Here is a 23,034-nt window from a genome sequence, read left to right on the forward strand (position 1 = left end):
GCCACGCCCAGCTGCAGCCTGGCTTTTTAAATGTGACGTTGCACTGCGGACATTTCACTACAGTTTCTTCACTGCCTCAGAGCAGCCCGCTTCAGGGAGCCCTGTATTTTATTCAGCCTCTCCTGTGGTTGAACTTGTAGATCACTGCTGCCGGCTTTAGTTGCTGCTGTTTATCTGACTTTTCATTTTGAGGTAACATCTAATTTAAGGAAGAGTGGAAACAGTAGAACAGCAAACTCCCTGCACTGTACCCAGATTGAACAGTTACTAATTTTGCCACAATCGTGCTCTTTCTCTGCCATTTGAGAAATTCATTGACATCTTGTCCCCTTTGCCCTAAATGCTTCAGCAAGTGCTTTTCAAGAATGAGAAACCTTACCATGGTAAAGTACTGGTCTGTATCCTACCATCTAGATTCAGTCTTCTTCCGTTGTCCCAGTAATATCCTTTATGTGTTATATAAATTTTTAGATAAAATATATAATTCTTGGCCAGGTGCTGTGTGTGGCTCTCATCTGCAACTTTATAACTTTGGGAGGCCGAGGCAGGCAGATCACGAGACAAGAGTTTGAGACCAGCCTGACCAACATGATGAAACCCTGTCTCTACTAAAAATACTAAGATTAGCTGGGTGTGGTGGCAGGTGCCTGTAGTCCCAGCTACTTGGGAGGCTGAGGCAGGAGAATCCCTTGAACCCAGAAGGCGGACATTGCAGTGAACCAAGATTACACCATTGCACTCCAGCCTGGGTGACAGGGCAAAACTCTGTCTCAAAAAATATGTGTGTATAAAAATTAGCGGGGTGTGGTGACATGCACCTGTAATCCTAGCTACTTGGGAGACTGAGGCACAAGAATCTCTTGAACCCAAGAGATGGAGGTTGCAGTGAGCCAAGATCACACCACTGCACTCCAACCTACATGACAGAGCAAGACTCTGTCTCAATAAAAGAAAAAGTAGCCAGGTGTGGTGACACACACCTGTAGTCCCAGCTACTTGAGAGACTGAGGTTGGAGGATCACTTGAGCCTAGGAGGTTAAGGTTGCAGTGACTTCTGATCAAGCCACTGCACTCCAGCCTGGGTGACCCGGTCTCAAAACAAATTAATTAATTAATTAAAATATGCAAATTTATTTTCCCTGTCCAGAATGAGATTCAGTATCGCTTGTGTTTAGTTTTCATGTTTTGATTTGGACTGGTGCCCTTTCTGAAGAGTAGAGGCTGTTATCTCATAGATGGTCTGAGTTTGGGTTGCCCGATGCTCCCTCGTAATCAGATTCAGGCTGTGTACTTGGGGCTGGGGATATCACAGGAGTGACGCCATGTCCTTCTCAGGGCGTCCTCTCAGGAGACCCATGTTGCTGACTTCTCCTGTGATTGATGATAGTAACTTGGACCATTGGTTAAGATGGTATCCACCAGCACCTGTAATCCCAACTACTCAGGAGGCTGAGGCAGGATAATTGCTTGAACCCGGGAGGCAGAGGTTGCAGTGGGCTGAGATTGCATCACTGTACTCCACCCTGGGTGACAGAGAGAGAGTCCAACCAGGTCCCTGTACTGTAAAGTGGCTATTTTTCCCTTTGCAATTACTAAGCATCGTGTGGGGAGATACGTGGAGACTTTGTAAATATCCTAGTCCTCATCAAACTTTCATCCACTGGTTTTAGCATCCAGAGGTCCCTATCTGAGCAATTACTGCTACAGTGGTTGCAAAATGAGTGGTTGGCGACTCCTGGCTGTGCTGCTGCAACTGGATGTGTCTGTGCCAGATTATGGTAACCACCTTCTCTTTCTCTGTGGCCCACAGCCAGTCCCACAGAACCAAGGTCCTCACCATCCCCACCCCCCAGCCCTACAGAGCCTGAGAAGAGCTCCCAGGAGCCGCTGAGCCTGTCCCTGGAGAGCAGCAAGGAGAACCAGCAGCCAGAGGGCCGCTCCAGCTCCTCGCTGAGCGGGAAGATGTACTCAGGTGGCCAGGCCCCAGGGGGCATCCAGGAGATCGTGGCCATGTCCCCTGAGCTGGACACCTACTCCATCACCAAGAGGGTGAAGGAGGTCCTCACAGACAACAATCTAGGTACGGAGCCGGTGGGAATCAGAGAGGCTGCCTCCCACCTGGGTTGCCTCCTACTTACCCTGAAAAAGTGTCTGGAGCTGGGACCCAGTGACTCATACCTGTAATTCCGGTACTTTGGGAGGCCAGAAAGGGAGGGCCGCTTGAGAGCAGGAGTTTGAGGCCAGCCTGGGCAACATAGCAAGATCCTATCTCTAAAAAAACTTTTTAAAATTAGCTGCAAACTCCATGCATACAAACTTCACATGTGTTGGTACACCTGTGGTCCTAGTAACTCAGGAGCCTGAGGCAGGAGGATGGCGTAAGCCCAGGAGTTCAAGGCTGCAGTGAGCTGTGATCATGCCACTGCACTCCAGCCTGGACAACAGAGCAAGGCCTTGTCTCTAAAAAATAAATAAATAAATAAATAATGGCTGGGCATGGTGGCTCACACCTGTAGTCCCAGCACTTTGGGAGGCCTAGGCGGGCAGATCACCTGAGGTCAGGACTTTGAGACCAGCCTGGCCAACAGGGTGAAACCCTGCACTAAAAATACAAAAAAATTAACAGGGCACAGTGGGGCACACCTGTAGTCCCAGCTACTTGGGAGGCTGAGGCAGGTGAATCGCTTGAACCTGGGAGGCAGAGGTTGTAGTGAGCTGAGATCACACCACTGCACTCTAGCCTGGCCAGCAGAGCAAGACCCCATCTCAAAAAAAATCAATCAGTCAATAAAATTAAAAACAGGCCAGGCACAGTGGCTCACCCCTGTAATCCTAACACTTTGGAAGGCCAAGGCAAGCAGATCATCTGAGGTCAGGAGTTCAAGACCAGCCTGGCCAACATGGTGAAACTAAAAATACCAAAATTAGCCAGTTCATGGTGTCACACACTTGTAATCCCAGCTACTTGGAAGGCTGAAGCAGAAGCATCGTTTGAACCTAAGAGGTAGAGATTACAGTGAGCCGAGATTGCACCACTGCACTCCAGCCTGGGCAACAGAATGAGACTCTGTCTCCAAAAAAATAAAAAATAAGGGCCGGGCGCGGTGGCTCACGCCTGTAATCCCAGCACTTTGGGAGGCCGAGGCGGGTGGATCACAAGGTCAAGAGATCGAGACCATCCTGGTCAGCATGGTGAAACCCCGTCTCTACTAAAAATACAGAAAATTAGCTGGGCATGGTGGTGTGTGCCTGTAATCCCAGCTACTCAGGAGGCTGAGGCAGGAGAATTGCCTGAACCCAGGAGGCGGAGGTTGCGGTGAGCCGAGATCGTGCCATTGCACTCCAGCCTGGGTAACAAGAGCGAAACTCCGTCCCAAAAAATAAATAAATAAATAAAAAATAAAAATAAAAAAGCTCCTAAAATTAACTGTAAACTCTATGCATACAAACTTCACACATGGTGGCAAATGCCTGTGGTCCTCAGGAAGCTGAGGCAGGAGGATTGCATGAGCCCAGGAGTTCAAGGCCGCAGTGAGCAATGATCATACCACTGCACTCCAGCCTGGGGAACAGAGTGAGACCTTGTCTCTAAAAAGTTAAGTTAGAAAAGAAAAAAGACAAAAGTGCCCACGGTGAGATCCCAGGGCACTGGAGGCAGCCCCAGGGCATCCAGGACCCTGTGTGAGGCATCTGCCCTGACCTGGGTCTGGGATGGGACAAAGGGTGGTGAATGCAGGTCTGAGAGGACCTGGAATTCTTAGCCGACGGCTTTAAAAACTTCCTTCCAGGAAGATGTGAACTCCAATCACTGCAGAACTCCAGCTCCGTCCTCACCCAGTGCCGAGGTCCTTGCCCTCTTGGAGCACAGGGGAGAAATCTCTTCTAGGACTCCTTCCCTTTTTGGGACACAAAATCCTCCGAGTCTTAGATCCAGGTGATGCCCCCCTCCCAGAGGGATGTATGCAAGCCTCAAAATTTTCACTACAAATTTTATGATAAAAGTAAGACATATTCATTGTTTTAAAATATACCAGGCCAGGCATGGTGGCCCACACCTGTAATCCCAGCACTTTAGGAGGCCAAGGTGGGCAACTCACGAGGTCAGGAGCTTGAGACCAGCCTGGCCAACATGGTGAAACCCCATCTCTACTAAAAATACAAAAAATTAGCTGGGCATAGTGGCACGCGCCTGTAATCCCTGCTACTCAGGAAGCTGAATCAGGAGAATGGCTTGAACCTGGGAGGCAGAGGTTGCAGTGACCCGAGATTGCACCACTGTACTCCAGCCCAGGCGACACAGTGAGACCCCTTCACAAAACACACACACATACACACACACACAGTACAGGGAAAAAAATAAGGAGTTACTAAAAAAAATTAAAATAAACCCCTCCCCACTGGCCTCCCGGTCACACTCCAGAGTTGTTTTTATGTATATTTTTTAAAGATGGAGTCTCACTCTGTCTCCCAGGCCCCAGGCTGGAGTGCAGTGGCGAGATCTCGGCTCACTGCAACCACCGCTCCCAGATTCAAGTGATTCTCCTGTCTCAGCCACCCTAATAGCTAGCATTATAGTTGTGTGCCACCATTCCTGGATAATTTTTGTATTTTTAGTAGAGACAGAGTTTCACCATGCTGGCCAGGCTGGTCTCGAGCTCTTGACCTCAAGTGATCATCCTGCCTCAGCCTCCCAAAGTGCAGGGATTACAGGTGTGATCACTTAATTTCCTCTTCTTTTTTTTTTTTTCCATATAGATGAAATGATATACATATTGTCTTGCAACTTGCTTTTGAAAAATGAACACTAGGCTGGGTTAGGTGGCTAACGCCTGTAACCCCAGCACTTTGGGAGGCTGAGCTGGGAGGATTGCTGAAGGTCATGAGTTCCAGACCAGCCTGAACAACATGGCGAAATCTCATCTCTACAATAAAATACAAAAATTAGCTGGACATGGTGTGCATGCCTACAGTCCCAGCCACTCAGCGGATGAGGCAGGAGGATGGCCTGAGCCCAGGAGACAGAGGTTGCGAGGGGCCAAGATTACACCACTTCAGTCCAGCCCGGGCAACAGAGCCAAACCTTGTCCCCCAAAAATAAAATATAAAAATGCAAAAATTAGCTGGGTGTGGTGGCTCAGTCCTGTGTACCCAGCTACTTGGGAGGCTGAGGAGTGAGGATCATCTGAACCTGGGAGGCAGAGGTTATAGTGAGCTGAGATCATACCACTGCACTCCAGCCTGGGTGATAGAGTGAGACCCTGTGTCAAAAAAGGAAAAAAAGAAAAGAAAAATGAACACTATTTTGTGGACACCCTTCCGTGTTAGAATAACTCTATCACCCGCATTCTTTTTCACCATTACAAAGTGTTTCAGGCCATGGATGCACCACATTTTTTACCCAACTGATGGTCATTTTGGCTTTTTCCACTTTCCTGCTGCCTCTAAAAATCAGGCTGTGTGCATCTGTGTGACCCTGGGCAACTGCAGCTATCCCAGGCGGTGGAACTGCTGGCTCCAAAGCTGTGCATATTTAAAACTGGAATGGAATCTGACAAATTATCCTCCGGCACAGTGATACAAATGTGTATGCATGATGTTGGCAGACAATTTCAGGGATCTCCTAGAAGTAAAGAACCTCTTAATTTAAAAAAAAAGCACTTTGGGGCCAGGCACGTGGCTCAGACCTGTAATCACAGCACTTTGGGAGGCCAAGGTAGATGGATCACCTGAGGTCAGGAGTTCAAAACCAGCCTGGCCAACATGGGAAACCCCATCTCTCCTAAAAATACAAAAATTAGTCAGGCGTGGTGGCATGCGCCTGTAATCCCAGCTACTCAGGCTGAAGCAGGAGAGTTGCTTGAACCTGGGAGGCGGAAGCTGCAGTGAGCCAAGATCATGCTGCTATGCTCCAGCCTGGGTGACAGAGCGAGACTCTGTCTGAAAAAGAAAAGCACTTTTGTCGGTTGCCGCCTCATCCTGCCCCCGAAATCTCTTCTACAGACAGACCCCCTTCAGCTTCCTATCCAGTGCGGGTCTTCCACTGTCTCTCGCCCTCCCTCTGAGTTAGTGGAGATAGCCTTGAAGTTCTTTCCTGTGTCTCTGGCCTGTTCCTTGTCTCTCCTGGGAGCAGGCTTCTCTGCGCAGCCTGGGGTAACAGGTTGCCCCCCTCTCCTATCCCCAGGGCAGCGGCTGTTCGGGGAAAGCATCCTGGGTCTGACACAAGGCTCTGTGTCCGACCTGCTGTCCCGGCCCAAACCCTGGCACAAGCTGAGCCTGAAGGGGCGGGAGCCCTTTGTCCGCATGCAGCTGTGGCTCAATGACCCCCATAACGTGGAGAAGCTGAGGGACATGAAGAAGCTGGAGAAGAAAGGTAAGACTTGGGCAGGGGATGGACCCCAGCACTGGGTCTCAGATTTTCCCTAGAACCATGTCTAGTTGTAACCCAGATAAATACAGGGCCCCCATGGTCCAGTTTCAGCCTGGTAGGGGATTACATGAAATAGCAACCTTGAAAAACAATGTAACAATATCATTGAAAGCAGTGAAAATATATACAGCCAGATGCAGTGTGCGGGGCGTGGGTAGTCCCGGCTGCTTGGGAGGCTAAGGCGGAAAGATGGTTCAAGGCTGCAGTGCGCTATGACCAAAGCTGTGAATAGCCACTGTGCTCTAGCTTGAGCACTGCAGTAAGACCCCATCTCCAATTTTTTTTAATTTGTAAATGTTTACTACCTCTCCCATGAAAATCCAATACTCTGCCAGGTGTGGTGGCTCATGCCTGTAATCCCAGCACTTTGGGAGGCCAAGGTGGGCAGATCACCTGAGGTGGGGAGTTTGAGACCAGCCTGGCCAATATGGTGAAACCCTGTCTCTACCAACAATATAAAAATTAGCTGGGCATGGTGGCACACGCCTGTAACCCCAGCTACTCAGGAAGCTGAGGCAGGAGAATTGCTTGAACCCAGGAGGTGGAGGTTGCAGTGAGCCGAGATCGCACCACTACACTCCAACCTGGGTGACAAAGCAAGGCTCTGTCTCAAAAAAAAAATTAAAAAGAAAAAGAAAAGGAAATCTAACACCCCGTCTCTCTTGGTGTCCTTTACACCTCCATAGCTACCCCAAAGTCTGTGGCCAGCACCCACTGCATATTTCCCAAAACTCTGTACCTCCCTTCCTCCTCTGTCTCAGCTCCCTATTTTGCAGATCAGCGTTTGGCCCATTACCCAGATTCTACACAACAAAGGACAGGACCAGCAAACAGGAACCCTCTCTTGTAGGGTTGAGCAAGGAGATTGCAAGTTCTCACATTGTCTGACATTATATCTTGATAAGATAAGCGGCCAAACCACCCTGAATGCGGGATCTCCTCTGATCTCAGGGTCAGGCCTGGCTAGTATTTGGATGGAAGATAAGCCTCCACTGAGCCCAGTCTCATGCTGTGCATAAAGGATTCTTCTATATTTCTAAAGGCTCAAAGTCCATCCGAAGATAAGATAGGAGCAGTTGAAGTTGCCATCCAGGGCATGAGGGCTGGTCATCTGATGACCCAGGGACACCCAGGCTGTGGGGAGCACCTAGGGCAGCACTAGGGCTGGGCCATCATCATCAGATAATGCTACAGTTGAGAACTTGACCCTCTACCTACTTGCTGTGTGACCTCCAGCTAGTTACTTCCCCTCTCTGTGCTTCCTTCTTCTTCTGAAAATAAGAGAGCTGGCTGGATGCAGTGGCTCACACCTGTAATCCCAGCACTTTGGCAAGCTGAGGCTGACGGATCACTTGAGGCCAGGAGTTCAAGAGCAGCCTGGTCAACATGGTGAAACCCTATCTGTACTAAAAATACAAAAATTAGCTGGGCATGGTGATACATGCCTATAATCCCAGCTACCTGGGAGGCTGAGGCAGGAAAATCACTTGAACCCGGGAGGCAGAGGTTGCAGTGAGCCGAGAGGATGGCGCCACTGCGCTCCAGCCTGGGTGACAGAGCGAGACTCTGCTTTTAAAAAAAAGAGCATGTTCAGAGCCACAAAGTATTGCTGTGAGGATTTAGACCCTCATACCTTGCTTCTTTCATTCTGAAGTGGGCTTTTTTCTCCCCAACATCTTCATGATTTGGGGTCAAGATGCACCATGCGGTCAATGGGTCATTTAAATTAGTGTCCCCACCTACCGCCCACCAAGGCTGTTCAGAAAATCAGGGACGGGACGTTGGAAGGCCAAGGTGGGAGGATGACTTGAGGCCAAGAGTTCAGACCAGCCTGGGCAACAGAGTGAGACCCTCCCTCAACAAAACAGTTTTTCAAATGAGCGAGGCATGGTGGTGTGCACTCATAGTCCCACCTATTCAGGAGGCTGAGGCAGGAGGATCACTTGAGCCCAGGAGTTCAAGGTTGCAGTGACTTGTGATTGTGCCACTGCACTCCAGCCTAGGTGACAGAGAGACCCCATTGTAAGGGTTATTGCCGAGTTTAAAATGAGGAAACTGAGGCCAGTATAAGAAAATTAAATGCCAATTTATTCAACTCCCAGGCCAGGTTCTATGGTCCGGAGAAAGGGGCCAGAGAAGTCCCGCTGAATTCCTGGGGCGGGGGGCGGGTTTTATGGCTATGAGGAACGAGCAACAGCTGGGTGCTCTGATTGGGTCCGGGGGAGCGGGATTGGGATGGGGCAGGCCGCTATTGGTTGGCAGGTCATTGGGCGGGTTTTTCCGGTGCGAGAGCTGGCCAGGGTTGCATCAGCTGGAGCCTTCCAGGGGAGCCATGCGGCAGAGCTAGGTGCCGAGTGCAGAGCCTGGTGCCGGGTGCAGAGTCAGGTGCTGAGTGCAGAGGGGGGTGTGTCCAGCTTCCCAGCGAGGCAACTGGCCTTACATTCTGAGCCTTTTGATGATATAGGACGTGGCTTCTTTCTGGCTACTTCCTGCTGAACAGGGGCGGAGTGAGGGAGAAGAGTCAGTTGGCTGGTGCCTCGGTTGGGAGTCGGACATAGGGGTGAAGTAGCATCTGGTTTATGGCCACCCTGGAAATTTCCTTCATGCGGGCCTGTAAAAACTTGAGGAAAAAGGGGGCTAGCGTTAACAGAAGACAAACTACGATAAAGGGAGTGATAATAGGGGTTAGCCAGCTTAGCATGCGGGATTGCCACCAGTTAAGAGACGAGACTGATGCATTCTGCTTCTTGCGGAGGTCTTCTTAGAGGCGAAAGAGTGTTGACGTTTTCTTCTGCAAGGCCTGTTTCATTAATATAATAGCAGCACTGCTCCTGAAGAAACAGACAGGTACCTCCCTTTTCTGCTGTCAGCAGGTCAAGGGCCCCTCGGTTCTGGAGAGTTACCTGGGCCAGTGACGTGATTTGTCGCTAGAGGGAGGCCAGGGAGGCGGCCGACGCTTCAATAGCCACGCGAAGCTTGTCCTTTAGTTGAGCGGCTGAGGTGACACTGTAGCCTAGGGCACCGCTACCCAGCCCGGCCGCCACTAGAGAGGATGCTAGAGAGAGGCCAATGACCATTGGGAGGAAGACTGCTCGTCGGTCTCGGTGATTAGGGGAAGGTGGAAGGAGGGATAGAAGTTCGGCCTGTCCATATATCTCTAACTGCGGGACCAAGGTGACAGGCACACAAGGGAAAGGGAAGGAGGCTCTGAATGGTTAGGGGGCAACGGGTTGGGGCCACGGATGAGGCGGGGCCCAGGGGTTCGGATTTCCCCTGATCATTTTGGGGGGCCAGTTTGAGGCGGGACACATGGTACCACGGAGTGTGACCCAGGAGTTTGGCTGCTGTGGGGGTGGTTAGGATAACCATGTGGGGTCCCAACCACCTGGGTTGCAAGGATCCTGGTTTGAGTTCTCGGAGGAGAACGCTGTCGCCTGGTTGGAGAGGCGCCGCTGGTTGGGAGTCCTCTGGTCCTGGAACAACAGGGAGGGAGCGGTCTGCGTGCTCCCTTAACAGGTGGTGGAGGAGGGAGAGGAAGGGAAGGTAGGAGGCCAGTGGAGGGGGGTTTACAGGGAGGTTGTGAGAAATCAGGAAAGGCCGGCCGTACAGCAATTCGCAGGGGCTAAGGCCCGTTGGCCCCCGTGGGGTGGCCCGCACCCGGGCCAGGGCAAAAGATAGGAGTGTGGGCCAGGAGAGTTTTACCTCAATAGGAAGTTTGGCCAAATGGTCTTTGAGGATGCCGTGGGCCCATTCAACTTTACCCGACGACTGAGGATGGTAAGGGATGTGCAGTTTCCAGGAGACGTTGAGGGATTTGGCAACTAGCTGGACTACTTGGGCCGTAAATGCTGGACCGTTGTCCGACTGGATGGTGGCAGGTAGGCCGAAGTGAGGGATGATTTCTTGAGTGAGGAGGGAGGCCACCATGTCTGCTGTCTCCCGGGAGGTGGGGAAGGCTTCAATCCAACCTGAAAAGGTATCTACAAAAGTTAGGAGGCAGCGGAGCTTCTGTGAGTGGGCATATGAGTGAGGTCAATTTGCCAGTCTTGGGCCGGTAGGTTGCCATGCATTTGGTGAGTAGGAAACTGTGGCCTGAAGCCTCCCTGAGGTGAGACCTTAGAGCAAGTAGCGCAAGCCTTGTGTACCCGCTCAATTGTTTGTTGCAGACCTGGGGAGAAAAAGAGGGGCTGTACAAAGAATGTCTCGTCATAAAAGGGGGACTGGGCATGAGGGTATGATTAAAAAGGAGTGGGAAAAGGGGTGTCCCTCGAGGACACAGGCTAACAGGTGGGTTTGATTAGGACAGGAAGGCTTGCCGTCCATTCCCATGACTGAAACCTGGGGAGGTATGCTAGGTCCTAAGTAGGAAGGCAATACAGAATAGGTAGCCCCCATGTCCACCAAGAAGGAAATGGACTTACCTGCTACCTGCAGTGTTACCCTGGGCTCGGCAAGGGTGATGGGGGTCTTTGAGTTGGAGCTGTGTCAGTCGTCCAGAAGGCTGATAAGTTCAAGCGATGGGATTGCTTCCTGCGGACCAGCCTGCCCTCCACGTAGAGGTGCGGGGGGTGGGCCTGTAGTCCGGGACGGGCAATCACTGCGTGAGTGTCCAGAATGCTTGCAGTTTGGGCAAGGCTTGGTAGGTGGTCGGGGACATGGACACTGACGTGCCCAGTGTCCCTCCTGACTGCACTTGAAACAGGGCCCAGGCAGAACGCCTCCAGAGTTCTTGGTGGGTTTTGATGGACCCCCTCCACCAGGCGCCTGGTGGGCTGCCGGCCTCAGGGCTGCCACAAGAGCTTGGGTTTGGAGGCTTACCTTTTGCTGTAGACGGGCCTGGCGGGTGGCCTCAGCCTTTTCCTCTCGGCCATTAAAAACTTTAAATGCCATGTTTACCAGGTCTTGTATGGGAGTTTGGGGGCCCTCCTCAGCCTTTTTAAGTTTCTTTCTAATGTCAGCCACTGACTAAGAGATGAAATGGGTGGCTAGAACTGTAGCCCCCGCTAAAGAGGCCGGGTCTAGCCGGGTATGAAGGATCATAGCATTAGTTAATCGGTCGAGGAAGGCGGCAGGGTTTTCAGTAGGACCCTGAGTTATTTCCCTTAATTTATCATAATTAACTACCTTTTGGGCTGCGCTTTGCATGCCCGCTAGGAGGCACAGTAGCATTTGGTCTCGGCGGCGGTGGCCATCTTGATCATTTGATAATTCCAATTAGGGTCGGCCTCGGAGACCGTTGCCACACCTACTGGCATTTGATTGTTTGTGAGATGTACCTGATAAGCGTGTGCCCGGGCCGCCGTAAGGATGCGGTCACGCTCATCTGGGGTGAGGGTGGAAGACAGGATTACATAGGTATCATGCCAGGTGAGGTCATAAGAATGGGTGATGTAGCAAAATTCTTTGGTGTAAGCAGTAGGATTGGTGGAAAATGACCCTAGGTGTTTCTCAATGGTTGATAGATCAGAGAGGGAAAAGGGAACTGCACTTGAACAACGCCTTCCGCTCCAGCGACCTCGCGAAGAGGGCAAAGGAGGGAGGTTTCCTCGTTAGGAGCACAGCGCGAGCGAGTGTGAGCACTAACAGGAGAGGCTAGATTGGAACCAGGAAGAGGAGGAGCTGGAGGGGGTTGAGGTTTCGCATATGGCGGAGGATTCCTGGGTCGGGCGGGTGGAGAGGACAGTTCTTCGGGCGGGTCGGGATCAGAAAAGGAGGAGGATGCTGGAGGGGCCGAGGGAGGTGAGGGAGTTTCCTTGGCCAGGAGCACCTGAGCGGTGGTGCAAGAGGAATAGAGGATGGGACGGGAGCGAAGATACCAGAAAGCCTGAATGTAGGGGACCTCCAACCATTTACCTTTTTTTTTTGACAGAAATTGTCCAAATCAGAATGCTAAAATCGAAAGTTCCCTCCGGTGGCCACTTGGACTGGTTGTCCCGAGGATACTGGGGCCAGGCCACGGTGGAGAGGAAAAGCAGCCTTTTCTTTTTTATGGAGAGGCCCAGCTTGGGTAAATTTTGGACTAGACATCCCAATGGCGACTGGGGGTCTAGGCGGGACTCCTCATTACCCAGTTCCCTCTCTGTTGCGGGATAGTCAGGAGTGAGGAACGGCGTTCGGGACTTCAACACCCGACTACCGGAGGTTACGGGGAAGGACAGGAGTATAGGGGCGTCTCCACAATATTCCTGTCTTCGGGAACGGGTGAGCAGGGGCACCGGGACGTCTCCGCAAGACCCACAGCTCGAGATGGGAAGGAGTCCCTGACACGGCCGCAATTACAGACAGGGTCCCCTCAGATTGGAGCAAACGGAGGATGGGGTTATGGGCAATAGGAGTCTTAGCGAGTGATGGCTGCAGATGATCGGAGGGGCGGCGGCTCCCTGGTTCGGCTTATGGTAGAGGAGTCAGTTTCCCCCGGGAGGGGTCTTGAACTCCTCCTGGGTTTTGGCACCACTTGTAAGGGTTATTGCCGAGTTTAAAATGAGGAAACTGAGGCCAGTATAAGAAAATTAAATGCTGAGGCGGGTGGATCGCGAGGTCAAGAGATCGAGACCATCCTGGTCAACATGGTGAAACCCCGTCTCTACTAAAAATACAAAAAGTAGCTGGGCATGGTGGCGCACGCCTGTAGTCCCAGCTACTCGGGAGGCTGAGGCAGGAGAATTGCTTGAACCCAGGAGGCGGAGGTTGCGGTGAGCCGAGATCGCGCCATTGCACTCCAGCCTGGGTAACAAGAGCGAAACTCCGTCTCAAAAAAAAAAAGAAAATTAAATGCCAATTTATTCAGCTCCCGGGCAAGGTACTATGGTCCAGAGAAAGGGACCAGAGAAGTCCCGCTGACTTCCTGGGGCGGGGGGTTTTTATGGCTATGAGGAACGAGCAACAGCTGGGTGCTCTGATTGGGTCTGGGGGAACGGGATTGGGACGGGGTGGGCCGCTATTGGTTGGCGGTTTGTTGGGTGGGTTTTTCCGGTGCCAGAGCCGGCCAGGGTTGCATCAGCCGGAGCCTTCCAAGGGAGCCATGCGGCAGAGCTAGGTGCCGGGTGCAGAGTCAGGTGCTGAGTGCAGGGGTGGGTGTGTCTGGCCTCCTGGTGAGGCAACCGGCTTTACACCCATCTCTACAAAAGATTTAAAAATTAGCCAGAGATGGTGATTCATACCTGTAATCCTAGCTACTAGGGAGGCTGAAGCAGAAGGATTGCCTGAGCCTAGTTGGTCAAGGCTACAGTGAGCTGACTGCGCCCCTGTGCTCAAGCCTGGGTGACAGAGCGAGACCCTGTCTCTAAAAAAACAGAGAGAATACCATAGAGCACCCTGTTTCAAGTGCTTCCTATGTGCAAGGAATGCTCCTAGGTCTTCGCTCATGCCAGGGCTCCCAGGCTGGCAAGGTCAGGCTAGCATCTTGTGGCCTGGGGGTGCGTGTTGGGAGATGCAGAAAGAGAGTGAGGAGGGAGAAAGGCTGGGGGGCAGGCCCCTAAGTTTAGGGCATGACAGGCTCCAAGTGGGGCTGACTGATGTACACCCACCACGCGACTCCTACCAGCTGAGAACTGATGGGGTGGGGACACCACCTCTCAGCCTTCCATCTCTCCCTGGCCCTAGCCTACCTGAAACGCCGCTATGGCCTCATCAGCACCGGCTCGGACAGCGAGTCCCCAGCCACCCGCTCCGAGTGCCCCAGCCCCTGCCTGCAGCCCCAGGACCTGAGCCTCCTGCAGATCAAGAAGCCCCGGGTGGTGCTGGCACCCGAGGAGAAGGAGGCGCTGCGGAAGGCCTATCAGCTGGAACCCTACCCCTCGCAGCAGACCATCGAGCTCCTCTCCTTCCAGCTCAACCTCAAGACCAACACCGTCATCAACTGGTTCCACAACTACAGGTGGGACTACGGGGGCGTGCCCTTGGGGCGGGCAGCAGAGCCCCGGTGGAACCCCTTCCCCATCCCAGGGCCTGGAGGGAGCCCCGCACGGCCTCTGGGAGCTGGGAGACCCCATCACATAGGCACTTAGATACAGGTCACAGGGCCGGGTGCAGTGGTTCATGCCTGTAAATCCCAGCATTTTGGGAGGCCAAGGCAGGAGAATTGCTTGAGCCCAGGAGTTCGAGACCAGCTCCGACAATATAGGGACACCTCGGCTCTACAAAAATATACAAAAATTAGTTGGGTATGGTGGCGTATACCTGTAGTCCCAGCTACTTAGGAGGCTGAAGTGAGAGGGTCACTTAGGCCCAGGAGGCGGAGGCTGCAGTGAATTACCATCACACCACTACACTCCAGCTTGGGTGACAGAGCAAGATCCTGTCTCAAAAAACAAAAAAAAGGAGGCCAAGGCGGCAGATCACCTGAGGTCAGGAGTTTGAGACCAGCCTGGACAACATGGTGAAACTCTGTCTCTATTAAAAATACAAAAATTAGCTAGACGTGGTGGTGCACACCTGTAATTCCAGCTACCCGGGAGGCTGATGTAGGAAAATCACTTGAACCCAGGAGGCAGAGGTTGCAGTGAGCCAAGATCATCCCACTGCACTCCAGCCTGGGTGAGAGTGAGCCTCCATCTAAAAAAAAAAAAAAAAAAAAAAAAAAATTTAAAACACAGGCAAACATGGAAGGAATCCCAGCTCCGTCACTTTCAGCTGTGGTGCCATCTTCACATCCCTGCGCCTCAGTCTTCTAACCTGTAAAATGGGGAGGACAGTAGCAGGATCTACTTCATAGAAATGCACAGAGAATTTGATAGACTAACATAGTTACATTAAATACCTAGCATGTAGGCGGGCACGGTGGCTCCTGCCTGTAATCCCAGCACTTTGGGAGGCTGAGGCGGGTGGATCACCTGAAGTCAGGAGTTTGAGATCAGCCTGGGAAACATGATGAAACCCCATCTCTACTAAAAATACAAAAATTAGCCAGGCATGGTAGTATATGCCTGTAGTCCCAACTACTTGGGGGGCTGAGGCGGGAGAATCACTTGAACCTGGGAGGCAGCGGTTCAGTGAGCTGAGATTGTGCCAGTGTACTCCAGCCTGGGCAACAGAATGAGGCTGTCTCCAAAAAAAAAAAAAAAAATACCCAGCACATAGTATGTGTACCTACTGATGTGATTATTATCATTATTTTTTGTATTACTTCACCCTGTTGGCCTTGCATCTGACTCAAGGGAAAGGGAAGGGTATTTGGGGGTACAGGCCTGAGGAACCCTGACTATTTATTGAGCCTCAGGCTGGATTCCTGATTTGGGGCTCCCAGCCCCTACCACCCCTGAAACCAAAAAAACCCTCCCCGCTATCCTCTTCAGGCTCCACCACCACAGGGAGTGGGTGATTCCTACTTCAATGGCTGCTTCTTTCCATAGCTCTTCCTACTCTTGGCTCCCTGGACTTACAAGTCATTGGCCTGCAGAGGTTGAGCTTCCTAGGAGTTTAGTCTCAGGGCTAGCTCTGAGGGGACCCCTGTATAAAACATTTGACAGGGGGATTTCAGGGACCATCTCTGAGAAACACCCCACCCCTGCCCCTGCCAAGCTTCCTAAATAGGAAAAGTCTCTGGTGCCCACATGGTACCAGAGAAGAAAATCCACTCATCCATTCCAGGGGGAGATAATGTCTTTTGATCTCCAAGGGAGAACTAGGAAAGAGGAGACTGGTGGGAGGAGCAACACAGCATCTCCTCTCTCCCAGGCACCAGGGTCCCACAGACCTGATTTCAAGCCCCACCTCTGCTGTATGGCCTTGGGCAAGTCATTTTACTTCTCCAAGTCTCACCCTTATTTTACAGATGAGGAACCTAATACCTATCCCCCAATGCTTGATTATGGATCAAATGAAATAACTCTGGTATAAATGCATTATAAAATATGATTTTGGCCGGATGCAGTGGCTCACACCTATAATCACACCTGTAATTTGGGAGGCTGAGGCCGGCAGATCACCTGATGTCAGGAGCTCCAGACAAGCCTGGCCAAAATGACAAAACCCTGTCTCTACTGAAAATACAAAAGTTAGCCAGGTGTGGTAGCAGGCACCTGTAATTCCAGCTACTCAGGAGGCTGAGGCAGGAGAATCACTTAAACCCAGGATGTGGAGGTTGCAGTGAGCCAAGATCATGCCACTGCACTCCAGCCTGGCTGACAGAATGAGACTCTATCTCAAAAAAACAAATTAAAATAAAATATGGTTTATCATCCAACTCAGACCAGAGCTTCCCAAATAGCCAATGACATAGGTCTTTAAAGCCTTTTCATTTCCTTCCATCCCTGCGGGATATGGGGACATCTTCTCCTCTCTGATTCCTCACAGGAACTGAGCACCCCATTATTATCCAACATATTCATTCAATAAACGTTTCTAATGTATGCACGGTGAACTAATCCCTGCCCTTAAGGACCTTACAGTCATAAAACAGAGCATTTCACTGTAATCTAATAAGCGCTGTGAAACAGAAAGGAACAAGGGGCCAAGGGAAAAGGGAATTTTGCCTGGGGAGGACTTTACAGAAGTGCTATTTGAGATGGGTTTTGAGGGATGAATAGGAGTTTGCACAAAGGAGAAGAGAGAATTCTACTCTCAAAATAAATAACTCTCAAAGGGTTATAATTACAGAAGAACACATTATTTCATTTGGTAAATGTTTACTGAGCATCTACTCTGTACCAGACCCCACAGAAAACAAGACAGAGTCCCTGCCCATCAAAGCTCTTCCTGCTAAAGGAAGCTAAGGGAGGTGGAGGAGGGCCCTGGAAGGCAGGCACGGTCACCTTTGTGGGGGGATTGGGGACCGAGAGAGGGCTGGACCAGTGACCCCTCACAGCCCCTCCAGGCCCAAGATCCTGGAATGGGGGTCCCACAGGACCTGGGCAGGGAGGTGGGGGCAGGAAAGTAGAAGCCAGACTGCTGGGTTCAGAGCCCTGCGACCGTGCCTGTTACTATGCCTTCTCAACCTGGTCTCCTTTATCAATGCGAATTAGCCTAGTATACCATTATGAGTTTATTATATTAGGTTGGTGCAAAAGTAATTGCACTTTTTGCCATTTTTGTTTTGTTTTTGTTTAGTAGAGATGGGGTTTTGCCACATTGGCCAGGGTAGTCTAGAACTCCTGACCTCAAGTGGTCCGCCTCCCTTGGCCTCCCAAAGTGCTGGTATTACAGGCATAAGCCACCACACCCAGCTGGTTTTTGCCATTTTTAAAAAAAACTGTTTCTTGATTCATTTTAAAGGATTTGCCATTTTTTTAAATTTTTATACTCTACTAAAAGTACAAAATTAGCCAGGCATGATGGTGGATGCCTGTAATCCCAGCTACTTAGGAAACTGAGTCAAGAGAATCGCTTGAACCCAGGAGGTAGAGGTTGCTGTGAGCCAAGATTGAACCTCTGCACTCCAGCCTGGGTGACAGAGAAAGATTTCATCTCAAAAAAAAAAAAAAAATGGTTTTGTCATTTTTAAAAGTCACAAAAAAAAAAACAAAAAAAAAAATTAGCAGAAAATGCAGTTACTTTTACACCAGCCTAATAGAAATGAAATAAACAGGCCAGGCACCGTGGCTCCCACCTGTAATCCCAGCACTGTGGGAGGCTGAGGCTGGTGGGTCACTTGAGGTCAGGAGTGGAAGACCAGCCTGACCAACATGGTGAAACCCTGACTCTACTAAAAATACAAAAATAAGCCAGGCATAGTGGTGCAGGCCTGTAATCCCAGCGGCTCGGGAGTCTGAGGCAGTAGAATCACTTGAACTCAGGAAGCAGAGGTTGCAGTTAGCCAAGGTTGCACCACTGTACTCCAGCCTGGGCGACAGAGCAAGACTCTGTCTCAAAAAAAAACAAAACAGAAAAAAGAAAAGAGCAAAAAGTGCTTAGCCTAGTGCCCAACACATGATAAGCACCCATTATTATTAAGTTTGTAACTCTAATTTAGAGTTGCTAATAGTCTATGTTAGTGTCATTTATTGTTAACATAAATGGCCAGGGAGCCACAGCATTGAATGTGCTAACAAAACCCCTATTGTTCTATGACCTTGGACAAGTTATTTAAAATTTCTTGACCTCATTTGCTATAAGAAAATAATTGGGGTCAGCTGGGCATGGTGGCTCACGCCTGTAATACCAGCACTTTGGGAAGCTCAGGTGGGTGGATCACATGAGGTCAGGAGACCAGCCTGGTCAACATGGTAAAACCACATCAATAGATAGACAGATAGATAGGTAGACATAAGATAAGATGATAAAAGATAGAAAGAAAATAATTGGGGTTGGGCCCAGTGGCTCAAGCCTGTAATCACAGCACTTTGGGAGGCCGAGGTGGGTGGGTCACCTGAAGTCAGGAATTTGAGACCAGCCTGGCCAACATAGCAAAACTCTGTCTCTAAATAAAAATACAAAAATTAGCCAGTCACTGTGGTGCGCGCCTGTAATCCCAGCTACGCAGGAAGCTGAGGCAGGAGAATTGCTTGAACCCAGGAGGTAGAGTTTGCAGTGAGCCGAGATCTCACTACTGCACTCCAGCTTGAGTGACAGAGTGAGGCTGTCTCAAAAAAAAAAAAAAAAAAAGATAAAATCATAATCATTTATTCAATTTAGCCCAATGTAAATATTATTAATGGATTCTTTCACGTTGTTTTGTATTAAGCCTGAAAACCAGTGTATATCATACCCTTAAAGCACATGCCAATCTGGACTAGTCTCATGTCAAGCACTCGAGAGCTATGTATGGCCAATGACTGCAGTGTTGCCCAGCAAAGGTTTAGGTCATGAGCTTTGGGATTCAGTATTCATGAGTTCAAGTCCCAGCTCTGCCACTTACTAGCTGTGTGACCTGGGGCAAGTCACTTAACATCTCTGAGCCTTGTTTCCTATGAAGTGGGGATAATAATAGCACCCACCTTGTCGTGTTGAGAAGACGTAATAAGATGGTGCATGTATGGAAGCTTAGTGCTTAGAGAACCCCAGGGCAGTGGGTGGGGTCAAAATGCCAGGGCAGTGGGTGGGGTCAAAATGCTATGTATGCTGATGAAGTCCAGGGTTTGGGGGTCCCCTGTCCAGTTCCAGGCTCACCACCGTCTCTGCCCCAGGTCCCGGATGCGCCGGGAGATGTTGGTGGAAGGGACCCAGGATGAGCCAGACCTTGACCCAAGTGGGGGTCCTGGAATCCTACCGCCAGGCCACTCCCACCCAGACCCCACCCCGCAGAGCCCTGACTCTGAGACTGATGATCAGAAGCCAACCGTGAAGGAACTGGAGCTTCAGGAGGGCCCTGAGGAGAACAGCACAACCCTGACCACCCAGGACAAGGCCCAAGTGAGGATCAAGCAGGAACAGATGGAGGAGGACACCGAGCAAGAGGCAGGCAACCAGCCCCAGGACTTAGGGGAGCCAGACAAAGGCCAAAGTCCCCCCAAAGAGGAGCATCCTGACCCTCTGGGTAATGACGGATTACAAAAAGTGGCTCCTGGGCCCCTCCTTCCAGGTGGACCCACCCCAGACTGTCCCTCACTTCATCCCCCACAGGAGAGTGAGGCCGGGGAGCGGCTTCACCCAGACCCTCTAAGTTTTAAATCAGCCTCGGAGTCCTCACGCTGCAGCCTGGAGGTGTCACTGAACTCGCCCTCAGCTGCCTCCTCGCCAGGCCTCATGATGTCTGTGTCACCTGTCCCTTCCTCCTCAGCTCCCATCTCCCCATCCCCACCTGGCGCGCCCCCTGCCAAAGTGCCGAGTGCCAGCCCCACTGCTGACACAGCTGGAGCCTTGCACCCCAACGCCAAGGTGAACCCCAACTTGCAGCGGCGGCACGAGAAGATGGCCAACCTGAACAGCATCATTTACCGACTAGAACGGGCTGCCAATCGGGAGGAAGCCCTGGAGTGGGAGTTCTGAAGGCAGGGTGAGGGGCAAGGGACATACCCTAGTAACTACCTTCCTTCTCTCACTCTCCTCAACAGGGTGGGGTAGGGGATGGAGGAACTTAACCATCAAAATGTGGACAGCAATGTTATGCCGTTTACGTTTTTTGTTGTAATCCTAGTTCTATGAAGTTGTGTGAGCAGGTGGGTCAAATGCCATTGCCTCCACTTGGGCACCCCTGCCCCTCTTCCCTGCCGTGACCCCTCTGCAGGAGGCAGAAGCAAAGTGGCACCACATATTCACCTGAAAACTCCAAACTCTTTTAGAAAAATAAATAAATATTTATAGACCTCTTTTAGATATTTTAATAAAGGATCCTTTGGAATTTATCCCAGCTGATGCTGTTTTGATATTACAGAGAGTTATAAAATCAGGATGCTGTCACAACTGTTGCGAAGTATACACTGAAGTTGTGTCGTTTTTGCCACTAGATGAGATTAAAAGAAGACAATTGTTCAAAGCCATCGCAAAACACTATAAGACTGACCAAAACCTTTAGATAACCTTTGAACCACGGTTTTTTCCACATCTGTGTGTGAGACACAGCGCATTGCTACTGCCCTTCCAGAAACTGTGCTAAAAAGAGAAAGTCCAAAAGACTCTAAATGAAAACCTCGATGCCGTTGAGGATGTGTTTCATTCTGGTGGTCTGTTTTGCAACCCTGATAACACAGAATGCCCCATGCCATTGTAAATGTTGTAGAGCTGTGGGCTGTGGCCCAACCATCCTATACGAGATGTAGAATGGTACAGAACAAACTGCCCACACAGGTCTCACTAGTTAGAAACCTGTGATGCCATGGAGGTCAGACATCCAACTTGTCCATCTATAGGCAAGAAGCATTTCCAGATCCTTTGGAAATGTGGGCATGGGGTGGGTGCCGGAAGAGTGGCGTTTGAGCCAGAGCAACCCCATTTCCCCACGTGAACCATGGGCACAACCCAGAAGTTTCCCCACTTGTAGGAGTGTGGGTATTCCAAGCAAGACTGTGGCCACCATTCTTCCCCTCTTGGTGTTTTCCAAAAGTGACTGTGTTGGTCATCCCATGACCACTGAAGCTTAGTAACCAGCGCCAAAAAGTAGATTCATCAAACTGGAGACCCCAGCTCCCCTTCTCACCATCTTCTTTCTCAAGTTGACCCTGGTGCTGTTTCTGGAAGGCATCTGCAACTCCAAGTCCATGCAGAACTCTGGAAGGCCAAGTTCATCGCAGCATGTTCACCATATCCCAGCCTCCAAATCTACCCTCCTACCATCCAACGCATGACCTGTTGGGGAGCAGAGACTCAACCTCCGACTCAGAGGAGCCCTTCTTCCAGCGTCTTTGGCATGGTTTCTAGGGTGAGAGTTCCCAATTTGGATGGAACAGCCACCGTGTGTTAGTTACTGAATCTCTCTCCCTTGTTTTTATTACATTTCCTTTTTCAAACTGTCTGTGGGAAGGCTGAATTGGGTGACTCCCCAGAATGAAGATGAAAAGACCATAATCAGTGCTGATGTGATAACCAGCGGGAGAGATGACCGATGGAGGTTTCAAAGACGCAGCTAACAATGTGAAACCATATGGGCAAAACTCGGCAACTGGAAGGTACAGATTAAGGACCATTCCAGAAATTCCAACTCCCAGCCCAGGCTGCAGTCTCCACCCCAAACAGTTAACAAAACACAAACCCTGAAGGAAAACCTTTTCCATACACCCAGGCTATGCATTGAAGAGTTTTCCACTGTATACATTTTTATCCAGATGAAGGTATTTTTATATTTTGACAATAGGAAACAGTGACCAATTTTCAGAGTAATCAAATCTGGAACAAACGAAACATCTCCTTTTTGCCACTACTACCCTGTTGCAATTAAGACAACCGTGGGGGAACACACGACTTTTTACTGTTGAAACCAACACAGCATTGAAATCCAGGCTTATACGCAGACTTCGATTCCTAGAGAACTAAATTTGGCTTTAGTGTTACGGGATTTGATTAAGCACTTAGTATAGTCTTTTGAACACAGAAATCCTGTTTCACTTAAAGCTAGCGGACCCGTGAACAACTTTGTCAGGTTCACGTCCTGTAACGGTTAAAACACACACACACACACACACACACACACACACACACACACACACACCATTTCTATGAGAGATTGATGAACTTTGTTTAAAATTTTAAAAAAAAAAAAAAGGAACATGTTCTGTAAACGAGTCGCTAAATACAGAATTGCATAATAATTCTGGGTGTCTTGCTTCTTTGTTCTGGGGCTAGGAATGCAAACTGGAGGTCAGATCTGGCCCTCAGAGATGTTTCCCAGAATGGTATTTTTTGAAACTAGTTTTTAAGGCACAATGGCTCACACCTATGATCCCAGTGCTTTGGGAAGCTGAGATGGGAGGATTGCTTGAGCCCAGGAATTTGAGGCCGCAGTGAGCTATGACTGCCACTACATTCCAGCATAGACAACAGAGAGAGACTCCATCTCTAAACAAAGAAAAAAAAATTAAGCCAATGTCTAAATTGCCAACATTGGCTCGGCGTGGTGGCTCATACCTCTGTAATCCCAGCAGTTTAGGAGGCCGAGGTGGGAGGATCACTTGAGGCCAGGAGTTTCAGACCAGCCTGAGCAACACCGTGAGATCCTTCTCTCTAAAAAAATTAATTGCCAACATTAAAATGTGGGGGCATGTCCCATAAAAAGCATGACTACCAGCTTCTCTGGAAAT

The 23,034-nt window shown here is 50.2% G+C and overlaps 1 protein-coding gene across 5 annotated transcripts in view; it reads left to right on the forward strand.

Annotated features, from left to right (window-relative positions):
* The window catches only part of CUX2 (cut like homeobox 2), a 320,706-nt gene extending 298,161 nt beyond the window's left edge, over positions 1–22,545 (forward strand). For all 5 annotated transcript variants that reach the window (XM_032239509.1, XM_032239525.1, XM_032239520.1 and 2 more), the window contains 4 exons: positions 1,811–2,080; positions 6,182–6,370; positions 14,030–14,303; positions 19,489–22,545. In XM_032239509.1, coding sequence (XP_032095400.1) covers positions 1,811–2,080; positions 6,182–6,370; positions 14,030–14,303; positions 19,489–20,290 — 1,535 coding nt within the window. In that variant the 3' untranslated portion in view covers positions 20,291–22,545. The remainder of the gene's footprint in view (positions 1–1,810; positions 2,081–6,181; positions 6,371–14,029; positions 14,304–19,488) is intronic.
* Positions 22,546–23,034: the final 489 nt, after the last annotated feature.

The sequence above is a fragment of the Sapajus apella genome, unplaced genomic scaffold, assembly GCF_009761245.1.
Source record: "Sapajus apella isolate SASKATOON/1434 unplaced genomic scaffold, GSC_monkey_1.0 scaffold2, whole genome shotgun sequence".
In the NCBI taxonomy this organism is placed as follows: domain Eukaryota; kingdom Metazoa; phylum Chordata; class Mammalia; order Primates; family Cebidae; genus Sapajus; species Sapajus apella.